The 18,729-nt window shown below is 30.1% G+C and overlaps 1 protein-coding gene and 1 non-coding gene across 2 annotated transcripts; one reads left to right on the top strand and one right to left on the bottom strand.

Moving 5' to 3' along the window:
• Positions 1-11,241: 11,241 nt before the first annotated feature.
• LOC138339692 (protein AGENET DOMAIN (AGD)-CONTAINING P1-like) lies at positions 11,242-11,580 on the bottom strand. Its single transcript, XM_069291593.1, has one exon. The coding sequence runs from the start codon at positions 11,578-11,580 to the stop codon at positions 11,242-11,244; it is 339 nt and encodes a 112-aa protein (XP_069147694.1).
• A 714-nt stretch (positions 11,581-12,294) lies between these two features.
• LOC112940416 (small nucleolar RNA U3) lies at positions 12,295-12,510 on the top strand. The gene has a single exon (XR_003244488.2). It is a non-coding gene; the product is annotated as a small nucleolar RNA U3 (small nucleolar RNA).
• Positions 12,511-18,729: the final 6,219 nt, after the last annotated feature.

The following is an 18,729-nucleotide window of genomic DNA, read 5'->3' as shown; positions in this document are numbered from 1 at the left end:
ACAGAAAAAGAACAACAAAATTGACACAACACACTGCAAGCTAAACTAAAGATGAGGAGAATAGATATTAGAATGAACAAAAATATCGTAGCTCTTTTACTTTGTTTGTTCTTCTTTCTGATGATGGGGCGTTATTTTTTCATGAAAAGAGAAAGAGATGATTTCTCTTGATATTTATGAAGATATTGATATAAGAAAAAAAATCATGTAATAATCAAATTTCTTCAAAATATAAAGTGTTTTTGAAATGAGATTGCACTATAATTTCTTCTTCTACAAAAATTATATATTGAGAGAAATAATCATTTTGATTGAGAAACTTATAGAATGAATAATAAGTGGTCAAAGAGCAAGAAAAAATTATTTAGAGAGATTTATGGAGCTCACCAAAAGTATCTGAGTGTCATATGCTCCTACTGAGGGGATCTACTAACTGGAGTACCTATGCCTGCAGAATGAAATGCAGCGTCCCCCGCGAGGGACATTTGTGTGAAAAATATACTGAATATGTAAAGCAATATAGCATATTTAATACGAGGACTCAGATGGTATCAAGTATCAACATATGAGTGCATAGATCAGGAGATAAGACCACCTTTGCTTACTTTGTGAGATCATATAAGTTACGTTTATTTATGGAATCATATTAAATTAGGATGAGAATTAAGGAGAAATCTATCAATATTTTAATTCCATTTTTTCCTCAAAACGTATTTCTAATTTATTTTTCCTTATCTATGTTTAATTAAATTTTGTTTTATTATCTTTTATATATTTTTAACTGAAGTTTGTCAATATTTTTGTAATTTTTTTTATTTTTAGATTTGATGTTTATTTCTAATTCAACAAATGAAAATTTCACTTTCAAATTTTATTGAGTATCAAAGTTGACCATATTTAATTTCATGCATCTTTAATTTTACTTCCTTACCTTTATTTGATTTATTTATTATAATTTATATCATTTCTTTAAATTGTTCGTTCCTTTTTCTTTTTTCTTACATTTTATTTATTTATTTGTTACCAGATAATAGTTATTATAAATTGATAAGAATTGCATGTATATTTTATAAAATTTAATTTATTTTATTTAAATTAAGCTTAGTTCATTTCTTCTGCGAAAAGATTCATATATGTACGTAATATTAAAGTTAAAATTAGAAAAGAATGACAACCTTCTTACTTCAAATATTTATTTATTTTATCATATTTTTAAGACATTCTCTCTCATATTTTCTTAGAATAATTGCTAAAAATTGTGTCTAGATTTATTTATTTATTTTTCTAATTCTTATTTTGTGCATTTTATCTAATTTTTAATAAATTTTTTACCTTGAAATTTTGCACAGTATCAAATATGATCATACTTAAATGCTTTCATCATAGATTCTATTAATGTTTTAAAATTTTCTTTCCTTAAACTCATCATTAATGTAATTTATATCATTTCCTTAAATTATTCTTTTACAACTTTTAAAAAAAGCATTTTTTATTATACATAAATAGACTTTAATTTGTCATTTATTTCTAATTCCATTTTTTTCCTCTTAAAACGTTCTTTTTTCTTATCTATCTTTAAATTATAGTTTTTTTTATTTTATATAACTTTAATTGAGGTTTGTTTTATTTTCTTTCTTACATATATATATATATATATATATATATATATATATATATATACTAGGTAAACTAATCGCGCTTTGCACGGTGGTAAATTTCATCTATTAACTTGCATCACTTTTGAGTTTAATGAAATAACATATGACCATTTGAATTGACATCTCAACAAGTCCTTCAAAATCGTTGATGGTACTTATTTGCATTGTCAAAAGACATTGTTACTTTTTTTTTGTTTCGAATATTACATTCAAAACATGTAAAGCTTTGCGAATTTTAATCTAATATAAAAAACATGTTTATTTATGTTGGGTCTGACTAATTTGGATCCATGAAAATAGACATTTTAATTTCAATACAATATGCATTATGTTTGTGACCTTTATTTGATAGAATATGAGAGAATTTTATGACACTGCCGTCATAATTTTTTTTGGGATAATATATAGACATACAGTTAAGCTTGACTTCAAATGTTAAATTAAAAAATACTCTGATTTCGAGTCTCTATATATAAATGCATTAATTCATCTCCTCCATGTTAATTAACCACTCCCACTTGTAAAATGATACTCTTGTAGAATGTGTTTGGTTTGAAGGAAAACATTTTTTGGAAAATGTTTTCCAATTTTTCCATGTTTGGTTGGGACAAAAGTTTTGAAAAATATTTTCCAAATCAACTCATTTTCCTCAAAATCAAGGAAAATGACTTCCATTCAAAAACTAAGGAAAACATTTTTCGAAACTCTCCTCCAATTTCAAATTACAATTTTTTTTTTGGAAAAAACATCGATTTTAAAAAAATATTTTCAATTTCAAAATTTTATTTTTTCACCCGATATCTGCCCCCCCCCCCCCCGGCCACACCCCCCCAGCCCCAGCCCCTCCCCATAAAATTAATTTTGCTTTATTAAAATATTTTCATTAAATTTTTATTTTTAAACTCCTCCCCCCCCCCCCGGCCAACCACCCACCCACCCCCAAAAAAATTAATTTTGTTTTTTAAAAATGCTATCAACTTCAAATTATTATTTTTTCACTCCTCCCCCCTACCCTCACCCACTACCCCCATCCCACCCCCACCCCCACCCAAAAAAATAATAATTTTGTTTTAAAAAATATTTTCAATTTCATAAATTATTTTTTCCTCCAGTAAAAATAAAAGATGTCTCTCAAAAACATTTTTCATTCATAAATCAAACACTAAAAATCATTTTCGAAAAATATTTTCTACTCACCAACCAAACATGAGAAAATAAGTCCAAAATCTACTTGTTTTCTAGGAAAACATTTTCCTCCATACCAAACACACCCGTAATGTATATAATTTTTTATTAAGTAGCAAATGAACCATTAAAAATGTGTTAAAACACTGGCTATCTTAATTCTTTTCAAATATAACTGAATATACCATTTGCTAGATATATTTCAATTAATACTTTGACAATGCAAGTATTTTCTATTTTCACTTACTAAAATACTTTATCTGCCTCAAATGTTTTCGCTATCTTCCTCTATATTAGATATGAGTGAATTTGGAAATAATGTATTTAATTTACCACACAAATGCTTGAGTGTGGTTGCATACGTGAAAATAATGACGACAACTCTACCGGATGAAACATCTTTAATTTATAAAAGTTTGTCAATATGTTACATTCTTAGTCTATTTGGTTTAACTGTTTTGAGAAGAGAGATTACATTGAATAGCTATAATTTTATTTGAACTAGAAACATAAATAGGAAAAAACATGAAAAAAAACTAAAAAATTATCAATTAGTTATATAAAATAATCCCTCACAAATTAATGAGATTCGAACATTGTAACTACATTTATAACAAAGACTACAAAAGAGCAATCAAAGAGAGAAGTTTAAACTAACCTTCATCGTTTCTAACGCTGGACAAAGATGAAATAACATATCATTTTTTACATGTCTTACAATTGTAAAAGATAATGCAAAGTAAATAGTCAGTACCTCACTTGAGGATAGTAAAATTGTCAAGCTTCATGCAATGCGGCTATGCATTCAAATTTTAAAGGTTCAAGTGCACTACTTCAAATTCCTTGAATATGTTAGCTTAAATGCGAACTACTGTTTCTTTGACCTTCATTTCTTTTTGCTTGATTATCTCAAACTACATCTAACCACAATGATCCCATGCTTTTCCAAGTCCCAAACTACGGATCGCAAAATCACTTGTTAACCAAAACAATCTGCCTTCACAATTCAATGGGCTTCAACTATAAAAATTCAGACAGAGCAACAGTTATACAAGAGTAAGCAAACTGAGAAACTCCAAATATCCTTCTTTCACTACGTATGCATGTTTGGATGGTTACTTCAAACTGACATCTGGGAAAAAGTCAATATGGTTATGTTCAAAAATAATTTTTTAATAGAAAATTCTTATTTAGTTAGCCATCTTTTGATAACCCAAAATATATTTATTGCACATTGGATAATGTAAGAGATTTCATAACAAGGGTCTTATGGTTATGCAGTTATTGATCTCACTGATATGATTCTCATACCTAGGTGTGAGATGTGTTGGTCGACGGCAGGTTGTACAATAGAATCTTCTCTGTGATCAAATTCTTGAAAAAAATTGCTTGCAATCGAAGCAGACTAAGACACAGAATTTTTAAATTTAATTGAATATTGATAATTGAGCTTGCACGTGGAATATTTGTCCCTAGGAATGCATATGAAATGGTAAATTGTATTAACATTTCAATTCATAAACAAATTTAAGATGTAGATGATGTGTATACCAATGGTTGTTGCTGGATGTTGACAATAGGCATTATTTGTTCTTCAAATGGCACAAACAAATGAGAGCCTGTAGTTGTGTTCCTTTTGGTGCGTATGTGCTGAGAAGCGATTTTATTTCATCGGACCTATATGTAAAAAATGTTAAAGATGTGAATACATTCATTTGTTTATGGAGAGGTGTATTTTGAATATGATGTCTGTAGTGCGATAGCTTGTGGGTATGGGGGATCAATCTGGATTGTTGTATCAAATCTATTTGAAAGACCTGCATTTTATTTAATAGTTGGTGTTAATTCGATCCTTCATTTTATTTAATAGTTGGTGTTAATTCGATCAATATGTGTAGTAGGAGAAATTGTTAATATGTTTACTTTACCTGAAGATGATTTTGGTTTGGCCACTTTTCTGGCAATAATTACTGGGAATTCTTGAAGCTCTTTCAGATGTGTGAGAAGTTTATTTCCATATAGGTCAATGAATTATTCCCAGAGAGTGAGTTATAATAGATCATAACTTACACAGATACAAGCAAAATTGGAAAAATGTTCACGAAAGGAAGTAAAGAAAAATGTGTTACTATTGTTGTATATACACAAATAAAATGAACATCATCAAAGTAGGATGCAACATTTTACTTTTGTTTTCAAATTAAGGTCAAATTAAAGACAAAAATGAAATTGCAAGCCCTTGTTGAACACTATGAGATCCCTTTAGTTGGTTTTCATACAACCATGACAGATGTGCACATGTTAGCAGTAGGTTTTCAACGGCTGACTTTTGACCTGAAGTTGACAATTCCTTCTCTTATTGAAGGGTATTCATTTTGGCCATTGAAAGTAGGAGAATCAAAGAAGAAGAATTCTGGCTAAACAAAGACATAATAAGCATATCTAGATTGTTCAAATAGTTAGGTGTGTTAGGTAGTATTCTCTGTAATAAAAAATACTCTGATTTATCAATATAAATATACCTCATCGCCGTGGAAGTTTACTCACGGGGTGTTACCACGTAATATTGAGTTTTCTCTTTCTCTCTCTAGATCTCTCATCTCTTTGTTCTTCATTCATCAAGTGTGTGTGCGTGAATTCGATCCTAACAAGGTGTTGAAATCTTTTTAGAGAAATTATTACTGTAAGCAACTTGCACAATTAGCTAATTCTTCCATTAAAGTGGCTGGTAAGTGTTGTCTATGAGTCTTGAAATATGATATTTGCCACTCTTGAATACCAACAATGTGCATGACATTCCTCATAAGAATGAGATTACAAGTTAACCATTATCATGTCCCTATAATCAGATTTAGTATATTCACACACCTAGATCAAATTTAATCAGTCAATCAAAAGGATAATCAAACATTAATAACAATTGATCTAGTGTAAGTTCAAATACACCACAATTAGATAAACCCGATACTCTAAGAGGCTAGGGCTACTTCCTTCCCACTGCGTCCTTCCTTGTGTGTCGGAGATATAAAGAGAGTGCATCGAAAAAGAACGTGAACTGGATCGAACTATTCTATGGTGAAGCATCCGAAAATTAGAATAATCCACACCATAGTTGGAAACTTTTTATCAAAATGTAGTATCCAACTTATCCTTTTCTCCTTATTTATTGTTTTCTTTTCACTTTTGGGCAACATTATCAATCAAGAATTAGATGCACCAAAGAACTTTGCCAAATTGAATGAAATTTTAGATCCTTAGAGCAAGCCAAATACCATAGCAAGGTAACATTCAAATACAAGATGCTTGAAATCATAGAGAAGAGAATTTTTTTTAAAAATATTTATTTTCCAAGAAAGAGGGTCAAAGGAAGATGACATGACAAGTCATTAATAAATCTAGTTATATGACACAAGCTCAAAAAAAACAGAAGGATATAAGATGGTTCAACAAACGTACATTTACATTCACGGTAAGATAAAAGTGCATTAGTATATATGGTCATTATGGCTGGGTAATACTGCAAGTTGATATTACTGAAAAGCATTAACATCTATCACCTTTGCTGCACCAAACCAGTAATTTCAAAGACAATACAAAAGATATGACTTTTCTGATTTTCAAAAATATATGTCATCTCTTCCTTATTAGACAGTCCAGAAGGTACAAAAAGGGGATGGTATGCCAGATTTTCTTCAAATATTTAATGAATTTGTCGACTCTACAAACATTTACCGAGAGGCATCTCAATGTTTCACGCATCTTTTTCGTTAATGGCTTGGAAAAACAATTTTTTTTATGTGGTGCACACATTTTGATTGTTGCAATAACATTTTTGCTTATTTATCATAAATAATAAAATTATACTTATTTAGCACCAAGATAAGAAACAAAAACTATTTGTGCAGGAACTAAAATAAATTGTATATTTGTGTTAGACACAATTGGCTTATGGCGGAATCTGCAAGATCATAATTTCCTGATGATCCAAAATAGAAACTGTTATAAAATACAAAGATGCGCTGGGGTGATTTCCAAAGCAAAAGTTTGGAATGACTTGAAAAGGTTGTATAGCAGCTGTCAAAGATCGTAAATCTAGGACAAGTTTAGCAGGTATATTAAGTCAGTCAAAATTCTTTTGGCTTGAAAATTACATTCAACACAGAAGCAACAAACCATGTTTGTGTCAAGGTTGATGAACGAAGTTCTTTATACAAATATTTTTGTAACTAATCTACCAGAATTTCAGATTTATTAACTTTAAATCAAATCAAATTGTACTAATTATTGATTGTTTGTCAGTTCACTAGATTGATATATTCTACTGGAAACATAAAAACTCAGATTTCTTTCATTTTTAATAGTGAAATAAATCAAGAATCATCCAAGACTTAAATTTTGAAAGACTGTGATTTGGACTCAAACCAGCCAGCCAAAAAATAAAACAGAAGAAGCAAATTAAAAAACAAAAACAGTGGAGTGACAGTTGGTATATAGCTATAAAGGAAAAGATGATTGCTTCGTACATGACTTAGCATCTCGAGTTTTAGATAACAATTTTCAGTTCTGAAAAGTTGGAAAGTAAAATTTTACTTACTCATAGTCGATGACAATGAATTCTTGAATTTTGCTCCGATTTGAGGAATATGATGGAGGGACACCATTTATCACGAGGGCAAGAATATCTTGCATAAATTAAAGAGTTATTAGTAAGTTGTAATAGTCATGAAAAATGAATTATATGTGTGGTAAGTATAGTGCTAAGATATTTGAGAAGTACAGAATTCAAAGCCTATAGCTTGATAGGCAAAACTGTCAAAAAATGTAGTTTTTAGCAGCGTCGGTGGCAGCAATGGTGGTTCAGGGGGTATAACTTGATCTATTGGTTTAAAAAATTGTGCCTTTATCAATTGTCCAGTTGAATTGATGAAGAGAATTTCGATACGCCTTGGTTGACTCGGAGAAAAATGTCTCCGATAGCAAATATATTTGGAAAGAAACAAACTCATTTACATAATATGCGATATCTGTATCGTACATGATAACTTGTATTTGAGTTTCCTATGAGAAATTTAATGAAGTTAGAAAAATATAAGGTAAGTGAAATAACATATAGTTAGTATAGAAATTCAAAACTGGTTTGAATTGTTGGGAATAGTTATTTTTTATGGGGTATATAAAATTTAAAGCATATGAAATATGGGTGGAGGTTTACCCATGGATGTGATGGCTTAATCAACAGAATGAAGATTATAATAAAACATGTAAGTACTGATTTTGCAATAATTATTTAAGGAATACATCAACAACATTAAGCAACACTTTTAGCACAAAAACGAATTCTCAATATCAGTTCACAGATTTATTAGGTTTTCCTGTGCGTTTACAAAATCAGTTGACAGATGATTTTGTTAAGCATCTATCCTCCCTCGCTATTTGTAGAATAATATTTCATTTATTCTATGATCTCTCAGCACTGATTGTTTCTAAATATTTACATGAGAGTTCGCTTAAAGAAGCAATTCAGTTTCTTAAATGGATTGGTATCCACACAGATTTCAATTCAATTTTTTCTATATTTCGCAAAGAAAATCAACAATATCGAACCTAAATAGTAACTAACTTCCCTATAATACAAATTATGTCTATAAAAGAAAGAGGAGTAAAACGTAGATTTAAAATGAGAAAACGTGCTTCATATCAAAACCCACAAGCAACAGAACAAACTTCAACGTAAAAATTCAACTTTCCCTAAATTCTACAAAGAGAACCAACAAAATTTAACCCAATCTGTAACTTTTCTGTTATAGAAAATATGTCTATAAAATAAAGAAGAGTAAAATGTAAATTTAGAGTGACAAAAGTGTTTCACATCAAAACTCACAAGCCATAATATTTCAACCAAGTAGAAGAGCATTGAATTAAAGATAAATGTTTGAAGACAGATTACAACCATTAAAAAGGAAAGTAAAAATGATATGCAACATATTTATTTTGCTACAAACTAATTTGTGAAAGTAAATGAGTATTTGTTAGTTAAGTGATAAATACCTCTTCGTCTTGTAATATCATCAATTGATAGTTCTTGTTTCTCTCCCTATTGATTCAAGGATGGCCTTTATCTACCACTTGAACTTTACAAGTTCATTCTTCTGTGTTCTCGTCGATTTTGTTGATATTCAATCTTTATGTCATGGATGATAACTGAGATTAAAATATGCAATCCAACATAATAATGAAAAAAGAATGGTATGAAATAGAAAGATATATGAGGTTAAATAATATAATACGATATGTTGTCTACCTATGAAAAATTTAAGATAGTTTCAAGAAAAAGCTTTTTCAATAATAAGATCATGTTTCCACTTATACGAGCTACTAAAAGTTTCTTACTTTGTCTAAACACATTTCTGTTAATTTTCTAGTTATTTTTCTCTTCATCAGTAGCAAGACAATAACTTTGTATCCTTATAGGAAAGAACATACTTGTAGCCGAAGCCTTAATTGTAATAATTGCAAATCCTTACCTTCACCCTGCACCATGAAATAATTGTAGGATGAATTCAATATTTTTGTAATTTGTATTCATCAAACAACATCTGTTATACTATTTGGCCTTATCTACACAGACAATTAAGTTGATCCCAAAATTAAAGGTAACTTTTCTTTTCAAAGAGGTTGTGCCAAAATACACATTGATAATAGGAATTCTGATTAACGAAACACAATAAAAATGTGAAAGAAATCAAGAATAGAACACCAAAAATCATAATTACTCAACCAAAATCATAGAGTTAAGAACAATTCTAATGAAAATGGATCTCACTATTATAGTTGGATGGAAATAGGAATGGGATGAACCAATCTAAATGAAAATGAGCAGAAGTGTATAACTTAGACAGCTACAGGCATTCCATGAACCTCCTTAGCATTTTGAGACACAGTTAGATCATGCCCTGGTCGACTCTTGAGTTACTACACTGCTGGTACAAATTACGGTTGTGGAAAGTCTCTATCAAAGTTTGGAATTACACTCCTGCAACTGTATGGCGGTCCACATGGAATGGAAGTAGTGCAAGAATTTTATAGGATATAAAAGTATCTGTTATTATAGTAAAATACTGATATATCTCCTTAATTTTCTTTTGGGGCAACATAGCTTCAATTAATCATGTAGAAGTCATAATAAAAAATAAAATAAAATAATTTTTAAGCCATGATCGTTTGAACATGTGAAGTAGTTGTTCTGTATTTACTGTCTAGCAATAGTCTTGATGCTGAAAATCAACAATAAGGCTCTTTACTTGATTAGAAAACCAGCTTTCCATGAACCTAAATGGGGGAAGTTGATTTTTGCTGATAAGTAGCTGATGACTATTGTTGTAGCTACTCCACAAAATTATTGAGACTCCAAAACACAAGAAAAATCAAACATTACAAAAACCGAGAAAATTAATTTAGATGGGAAAAAACCATATATGAACAGAGGAAGTTGAAAATAATTTTAATAAAGAAACTCAAACTAAAATAATCCAAAATGTAAATTGGAAGCCCAAACTAATACTATATGTAACAAAAGACAACCAAAATCTACTGCATGTGAAAATATATGAATTTTTCATATGAACAGAGGAAGATAAGCTGATGTATGTCATTGTTTTCGATTAAGCTCAAACAAACACAAAACTACTCAAAGATGCAAACTTTTAAAGGGAAACAACCCATTTAGGCACAAAAATGAAATTTATAAACTACATCTATCCATCATATTAAAAATGAAATCTAATTTCATTCTTGATTTAACACCATAAACCAGCAGAGAGCTTTAATTTTTTTTTTAAAAAAAAAAAGGTTCTTACATTGGCAATAGAATCCAATTGATGCACAAAACCTTTGTTCCTTCTTATCCATCTCTTATAAACCTCCATACCCCACATACCCAAATCAAATTTCATATATTCACACACCTAAATCAAACTTAATAACCCAATCAAAAGGATAATCCAACATCAATAAAAAACCCAAAAGGAAAAATAAGGAAACATTCAAACACCCAAATCAAATTTGGAACTTCAACTTTGATGAAAAGGAAGATGACGAAAAAAAAAGCTTCATACCCAAATCAAATTTGGCATATTTATACATCTATATCAAACTTAATCACCCAACCAAAAGGATAATCCAGCATCAATAAGAAAATCTCAAATGGGAAAATAAGGAAACATTCGCTCAGCCAAAACAAATTTGAAGCTTCAACTTTGATGAAAATAAAAGTGACGGAAAAAAACAAGCTCAATTAGAACATGCAAAATCTTACCTGATAAATGCTGAAGGGAGAATTGAACTTTGATGTGAAAATAGTGATATCATTACAGGAAGAATAGAAGGAAGACATAGAGGATCACATGCATAAGTTGATATCAGGAAGACACTCGCATTTAAACCATTCTTGATGAAAACTCAAGACATGAGAAGGGTATGCAATGTTATCTTCAGTTGAAGGGAAATAGACATAATACTCTTCTCCAATCATGGCACTGATACATCCAAACCACCATCCATCATTGGCATACACATCTACAATATCATATAAACCGAATCCGTGTTCTGACATTGTTCCATCTCGATGAGGCAGAACAGGGTGGACCTCGATTGTAGGGATCACCTCCTCCAGCAGTTCAGATTCATCATCAGTTGACAGAGTCTTGTACTTGACGACGTAATGATTTGGATCAATCATAGAAAGAATAGTTGCTCTCTAGTAAGAACCTACGAATCCATCTTCCTGACTTCCCACTTCAACTTCATCACCCTTTTCGAATTTTGTTGTAATTTGTTTCTTTGATATTATTGATTGTATCGACCTTGAGATCTCTGCCATTCTTGATTTATGGTATATTGCTGTTTATCCACTTTCACTTTGGTTCGGGCCATCTCTACTGGTGTTTTGATTGATTGTCGAATGAAATACTGAGAAACTATTAGGCTTTGCTACTGAACTGCATTCTGTTTCCTTAGGTTCTTATTGGGGTTTAAAAGGTGTAAATGAAAAAATGAAACGTTGTCATTTTTCTTGAAAGTTTGTGACTTTTCGGAAGGATTGTGATTTCTTTGAAAGATTGTGACTTTTCTAAAGTGATATACGAGTTTTCCTTATTTTTTCGAATTGAATGATTTTTTTCTTCCTCTGCATATGTATATATTTTCTTCAAAAGGATTTCTGGTTTACTACTATGAGCCAGTTACTAACCGTTCTTCCTACTGGGAATTGGTTTACCAAATTAGTGATTTTTGTGTAATGAATCAAAAATCAGCGAAGCTTTTGTTGCACTTGAGACTTGGAGATTGCGTAGTAGTCAGCGACGCTGCGTCAGGGGCCAACGTACTGCTCCCACATCGGCAGTGCAATACATAAGCTCCACCTTTATGAGGCTTCGTACCAGTAGCACATCTCACGACCTTACTTGAACAGGATCTGTTCTATAGGCTCGTACCACTGTAACCTTGATTTCTAAGGAGACAGGATTCCAAGTCTGGTTGATGAAGCATGGCCATGTGACCAGAGCGTGATTAACAGCCATCCATGGCTCCTCGAGCTGTGGTTGCAGTAGATGATCGTTCTTAGACTTGATTTCAGGACTAAGATGGTCTTATGGCTGTCTGACAGACTATAATTTCCTTTTTGCCCTTGTTTGAGTGCTTAGCGAGTATGATATTTGCTTGTATTATACAAGTATGGTATGCTTAATACAATATACAATTATACATCATAAATTGAAAATCGCATTATAATGGTGATTCGTTTATTAAAGTTGATATTATAAATTTACATCATAAGAAAGATTTAATGAAATTAGTAACTCTTTTCTTTCTTTCGAGTTTCCAGTACTTATCCCTGAATGAGCATGTATAAAAAGTCAACTCAATTACTGTGTATTTGAATATTCCAGGCACTTGTGATCAAGTTGCTCCTCAACTCAATCATAAATGAACTTCTCCTATAATCAATGATAATACTAATTTGGGTACACCTCAATTATTTTATCATACATTTTTTATGAAACATGTGCTATATAATCTACTACGACTTCAAAAGATGAAAAATAACTCTACCAAACTTTTGTTGCTTCTATTGAGATTTTTATTTTTTTTACCCGCCTTTATTCGTTTGCTACACTCGAACCCACGACTATTTGACAAACCTACTACTGCATCACGTTGGTGACTTTTGGGTTCAACTCAGAATAATTTAATGTCATGTGGAATTAAAATAGGTCGTCTAATTAATTGCAGGTGAAAGAGGGATAGGGTGTGTATTAAACATTTAAATTTAGGTCTAACACTCGCTCATTTTTATATTTTATTTTTTGAGAAAGGTAACCGTAATACTTGCACATTATAACCCACAATTTATTTTTATTTCCTTCTAACAGCATTATCTCTGAAATTGAACATGAATGAATATGCTTTTAATGTATCATATTCTTAATGAAGAAACTAGAGAGTACCAACCCGGTTTGTAGTATAGTTGTGGAACTGTTTCAATCTTAATTATAGGTCTCAAGTTAGAATCCTATGTATGAGAGCATTACCTCCGAATGAGACATGCAGTGCGTAATGCGGATTAGTCGGCTTCTAACGTGGACTCTAGCCACTGGGTGACAACAATGGTGAAAATGAAGGATCATCAATCCTGGGAGGCATTTTTGGTGACTCATCAGACACGCAATGCTTTTTTGTTTTTAAATTTAATAATTTTTTATTTTTATAAACTAAAAATTTTACCTTTAAATTTTACTGAATATCAAAGTGACTACATTTAGTTCCATTTATCATCAATCATATTATTTTTTTCTTACTTCATTTTGATTATTACTTTCATTTATATCATTTCATTAATGCACTTTTTTTAAATAAATTTTTTTTACCTTTTTTAATTTGTTTTTTACAAGATATTTGTTATTATAACATGATAACAATCATATATATATATATATATATATATATATATATATATATATATATATATATATATATATATATATATATATATATATATATATATATATATATATATTTCATGAAATTTAACTTTTTTTAATTTAGATCACTTCTTCGGCTAAAGATTCATTTATGTATATGTGTAATAATAAAATTAAAATTAGAAAAAGATGACAATCTTCTTATTTCAGATATTTGTTTATTTTAATCAATTTTATTTTGACATTTTCTCTATATTTTTCTTAAATAAATATTGAAAATTATGTGGAAGTTTATTATTATTTTCTTTTTTTAGAAATACTTTTTCAAATTCTGAAAAGACAGAAAATTCTACCTCAAAATTGAATTATTAAATACTCCCATATTTGAATCATTTCATGATGCTATTAATTTTTTAAATTTCTTTCTTTAAATTCATCAATAATGTTATGCATTTCCTTGAATCATTTCTTTTCCTTTCTTTTTTCTTTCTACTTTTTGTCTTTGTTTATTTCAAAAATTATTTGTCCTAAACTGCATCAAAATGTATTAGAATTTGATTTGCCATTTTGTTTGATTTTTTAGATTATTTCTTCTACTAAAGATCAATATCTATATGTTATAAGTACATCAATGTTATTCTTAAATGTCTATTGAAATCTATATAATAATATAAAACTGAATCATAGGGTTGCTGATGTGGCATGCTTCTAAAATGAGGATTTATTTTTTTGTTTTTTGATAATTTCTTTTAATTTTCTTCATTTCATTTTTTATTAATTATTTGTTTAATAATTTTAAAATCTATCATATTTGTTATATTCAATCATAATTCATCACTTAGGGCCCGTTTGGATGGCTTAATAAAAGCAGCTTTAAAAAAGTACTTTTGAAAGTGCTTAAACTTATTTTTAAAATAAGCAGTTATGCGTTTGGATAAAAGTGTTGAAGTTAAAAAAAAAGTTGTTGATGTGTTTGGCAAATAAGTGTTGACAAACAGCTTTTTAAATCAAAATGTCTGAAATACCCTTAAAAGTTGTTAACATAATAAAAGTTAATTAATTTATATTTTACAGCCATAAATAATTATATTTTGCTATCATTCACATATTTCTTTCTCATCACAAATTATTTATAAGAAGAATATAAACTTATTATAAATTTTAAAGATATATAATTTGAATAGATTAAAGAACGATTTAAGATTTTATTTTAGTTTCATCCATAGGTAATAATAATTGTCTATCATTCACATATTTCTTTATTATCACAAATCATTTATAAGAGGAATATAAATGTTTATTTAAGTTATATATGCAACTTATTTTACATTTTAATAATATATAATTTGAATAGACCACTTGAAAGATTTAAGATTTATTTTATTTTCATTCATTAGTAATAGTAATTGTCTATCATCCACACGTGAAAAGGGAAAAATAGAAGAAAGAAATGTTAGAGTTATGTGGGTAATTTGGAGATTGTATAAAAATATTAAGGGCAAAAAGGTGAAAATGTGGTCAACTTAAAACAGCTTATAAGCTGGAAAAAAAAACGCCCCTACCCAACTTTTAACTTTTGGCTTAAAATAATTTTTTTTAACTTAAAATAAGTTATTTTGAATATTGTCAAACAGCTAAATTGTAACGACCTGTTTAGTCGTTTTGAGCAGCAGATTTTATTTCTGGAAAACTGGCTGAAACGACGGATCCCACGACGGACCGTCATGGGCACGACGGACCGTCAAGGGGGTCTCGTTCCAAAACACTTAGAATTCTGAAATTTGGGTACTGAAATCAACTCTCTGAACTTCGTAACGAAATGGCAGGACGGACCGTCGTGGACACAACGGACCGTCACACATCTTCCACAGAAATTTAGTCTCTGAACTCTGCGACGACCCAGCAGGACGGACCGTCGCAGGCACGACGGCCCGTCACAGACTGCGTAATCTCAGGCTTAGTCGGATTTTTTAAAATGTTTTAAGGGGGCGTTTTGGACTATTCCTGTTATAATTATAAATTTAGTGGTTGAATATTTATAATCCAATTTCTTGAGGGTTAAAGGAGATAACCTTAAATTAATTAGTGGGCTACTTTTACCATTTTTGATACTTAATTATATGTTAATTAGGGTAAAAGAAAGAGGGTTGGAATAAGAAAAATAGAAAGAACAAGGAGAGGGAAAGAGAATCGATCGATCGAGAGAGGAACGAAGAGGACAACAGAGCTTTGGGGGAATTAGCTTGTTCGATCGCAATTCTTCGGTGGAGGTAGGTTATGGTTTTTATACTATTCGTAGTTAACTCTTAATAGCGAATGATATGTGTTGGGTTGTATTGTAAAGTCTTCTATATGCTTAATTGTATGCTTGCATGAATATGATTATATAATTGTGATGAAATAAGCATGATGAAGCTATTGAATCCCAAATCTTGAAAACCCCTTATTAATGATGATGCCTTGGTATAAAAGAAGGCTTGATGAACTAAAGTAATGAGATTGATGATGCCTTGGTATAAAAGAAGGCTTGATGAATTAATAGAATGAGATTAGTGGGGCGGGTGTCACGAACCGACACGTAGAATTAGGGGATAGGGTGTCACGAACCGACACGTAGAATTAGGGGATCGGGTGTCACGAACCGACACGTAGAATTAGGGGATCGGGTTTCACGAACCGACACGTAGAATTAGGGGATCGGGTGTCACGAACCGACACGTAGAATTAGGGGATCGGGTGTCACGAACCGACACGTAGAACTAGGGGAGCGGAGCATCACGTACCGACACAAGAATAAAGGTGATGAATCTTGAAAGATGTTAATATACTCAATCTAATGAACCTAATTCCCAAATGAGTATGGTATTGAGGCTTGAGTCCTCATGTGTGAACTTGGCGGTACTTATTAACGATCATAGTACTTGTTGTTGCTACATGTTGAGTAATGTAGTTGATTTTATATTATTACTTGATATATATTGTTTTCTATTTTGAGTTTGCCGATAATATTTACTCAGTACCCGTGTTTTGTACTGACCCCTACTTGTATGTTTCTTTTGTTAAATTGTGGAGTGCAGCAAACGTGCCGTCGTCTTCAACTCAACCGCAACTCTAGCCAGTCTTCATTACACCGGATTTCAGGGTGAGCTAATGCTTCTAGCTTGGACTGGATCTTCCTCTTCCTGTCTTGATGCCTTGAACTTCCGGCATGGACTAGCTTTTTACTTATTTTAGCTTCTTCGATACTCTTAGATTAGTAATTTGAGGATAGATGTTCTTGTGATGATGACTTCCAGATTTTGGGGATAATAGTAAGTGTTTGAGTTTTTAGAAGTTATTTGATTTATTTTGTTAATGATTTTTAAGTCTTCCGCAATGTATTTAGTTCATTATGTTTGAAATGATGGGGTTTAGATTGGTTGGTTCGCTCACATAGGAGGATAATTGTGGGTGCCACTCACGGCCTGTTTTGGGTCGTGACATAAATAAGTCAAAAAACAGCTTTTAAGTCAGTTTGACCAGCTTTTAAGCTAAGCCAAACAGGCTCTTACAAAAAAACTTCCATCTTTTTGCATTCTCCAGTTCAATAATGTCTTCTCAACTTCCTTCTATCTAATTCTTAGGTCTCAAACGATCTATAAATAACAATTATATATGGAGTTGTGTTGATATTTATTTTCATGTTTCCTTCATTTTTTCTTTTTTGTTTATTTTTTCTTCTTTTTCTTCTTTTTCTTCATTGATCATGTATTTAATAACTAAGAGAGAGAATATAGAAAAAGTGATGCGGAAATATGCATGGCTACCATGTTCATGAAGATAATAAATATGTTTTACATAATTTCTTTTTTTGTCATAGTAGCCAAACACAAGGACGAGTTTTTTATGACAGTGTCAGATTAATTTTGTACAAGTTTGATAAAATGAAGAAGAAATTTTGTGGTGGTAATTAGTTATTTTTCAAATAAAAGGTATGTATTTTCCAAGAACAATATTGTTCGATAAAGTTTGAATCGTTACATATATAATTCTTTTTTATACCGAGTAAATGTTAACTTTTTCTTCTAAAATAATGTGTTGATTTTCCTAGAAAATAATAATTGTTGGACTAGAATAGTGTGGTACTTCCTCTCTATACTTTGGTGATTTTTTTTGTTTTGTTTTTCTTCCTACTTATTATTGAACTTATTATAAAAATAAATGTCTCAATAACTTTATTTCGGATTGTCTTATCATTTTATATGATTAATATTCATTATTATGTGTCATAGCATACAAATGTCAAAAATATTAAAGTCACATCCTTAATCCTCTTAATATTCTTAGGAATGTATATATTGAATATAAGTATTAATTTGCAATATGAAATATACTCTTAATATTTTTTTTATATAAGCTAAACAAAACTAGAAGAATTAGGAATTTGTGTATGCCATTTTTTTTCAATATTTTTTGTCTAGCTAATTCTTTTTTTTCTCTTATTTTTTTTGTATTTTTAAATGTATTTTCTTTTTAACATTATTTTGTTTTTTAAAATTTTAATTAACATTTTTTTAGTAATTTTGATATGATAATTTTTTAGGTTGGTGAAATATAAATACTAGAAAGTATGTAGTGAAGAAGTTATAATAAAGAGGAGGAAGAAGTTCGAATTAAAAAAAAAATTGATATAAAAAACTAAAAAGGTTCAATTAAAGAGTGTGTACCTTATAAATGACTTGAAATAACTATTGTTACAAAATATAAATATATTTAATTGATTTTTCATAACCTTATCTTTTATGATTTAGTATTAAATTTTTTTTTAATTCATTTCGTAACTGCACGAGGTGCGGCTAAATACACTAATTATTTATAAAAAAAATACATCTAAAAAAGAACACGGAGAGTAAAAATTATATGTCATG

The sequence above is a fragment of the Solanum lycopersicum genome, chromosome 11, assembly GCF_036512215.1.
Source record: "Solanum lycopersicum chromosome 11, SLM_r2.1".
NCBI lineage: Eukaryota > Viridiplantae > Streptophyta > Magnoliopsida > Solanales > Solanaceae > Solanum > Solanum lycopersicum.
Note: the sequence above shows the minus strand (reverse complement) of the source record. Positions and strands in the feature narration are given on the sequence as shown.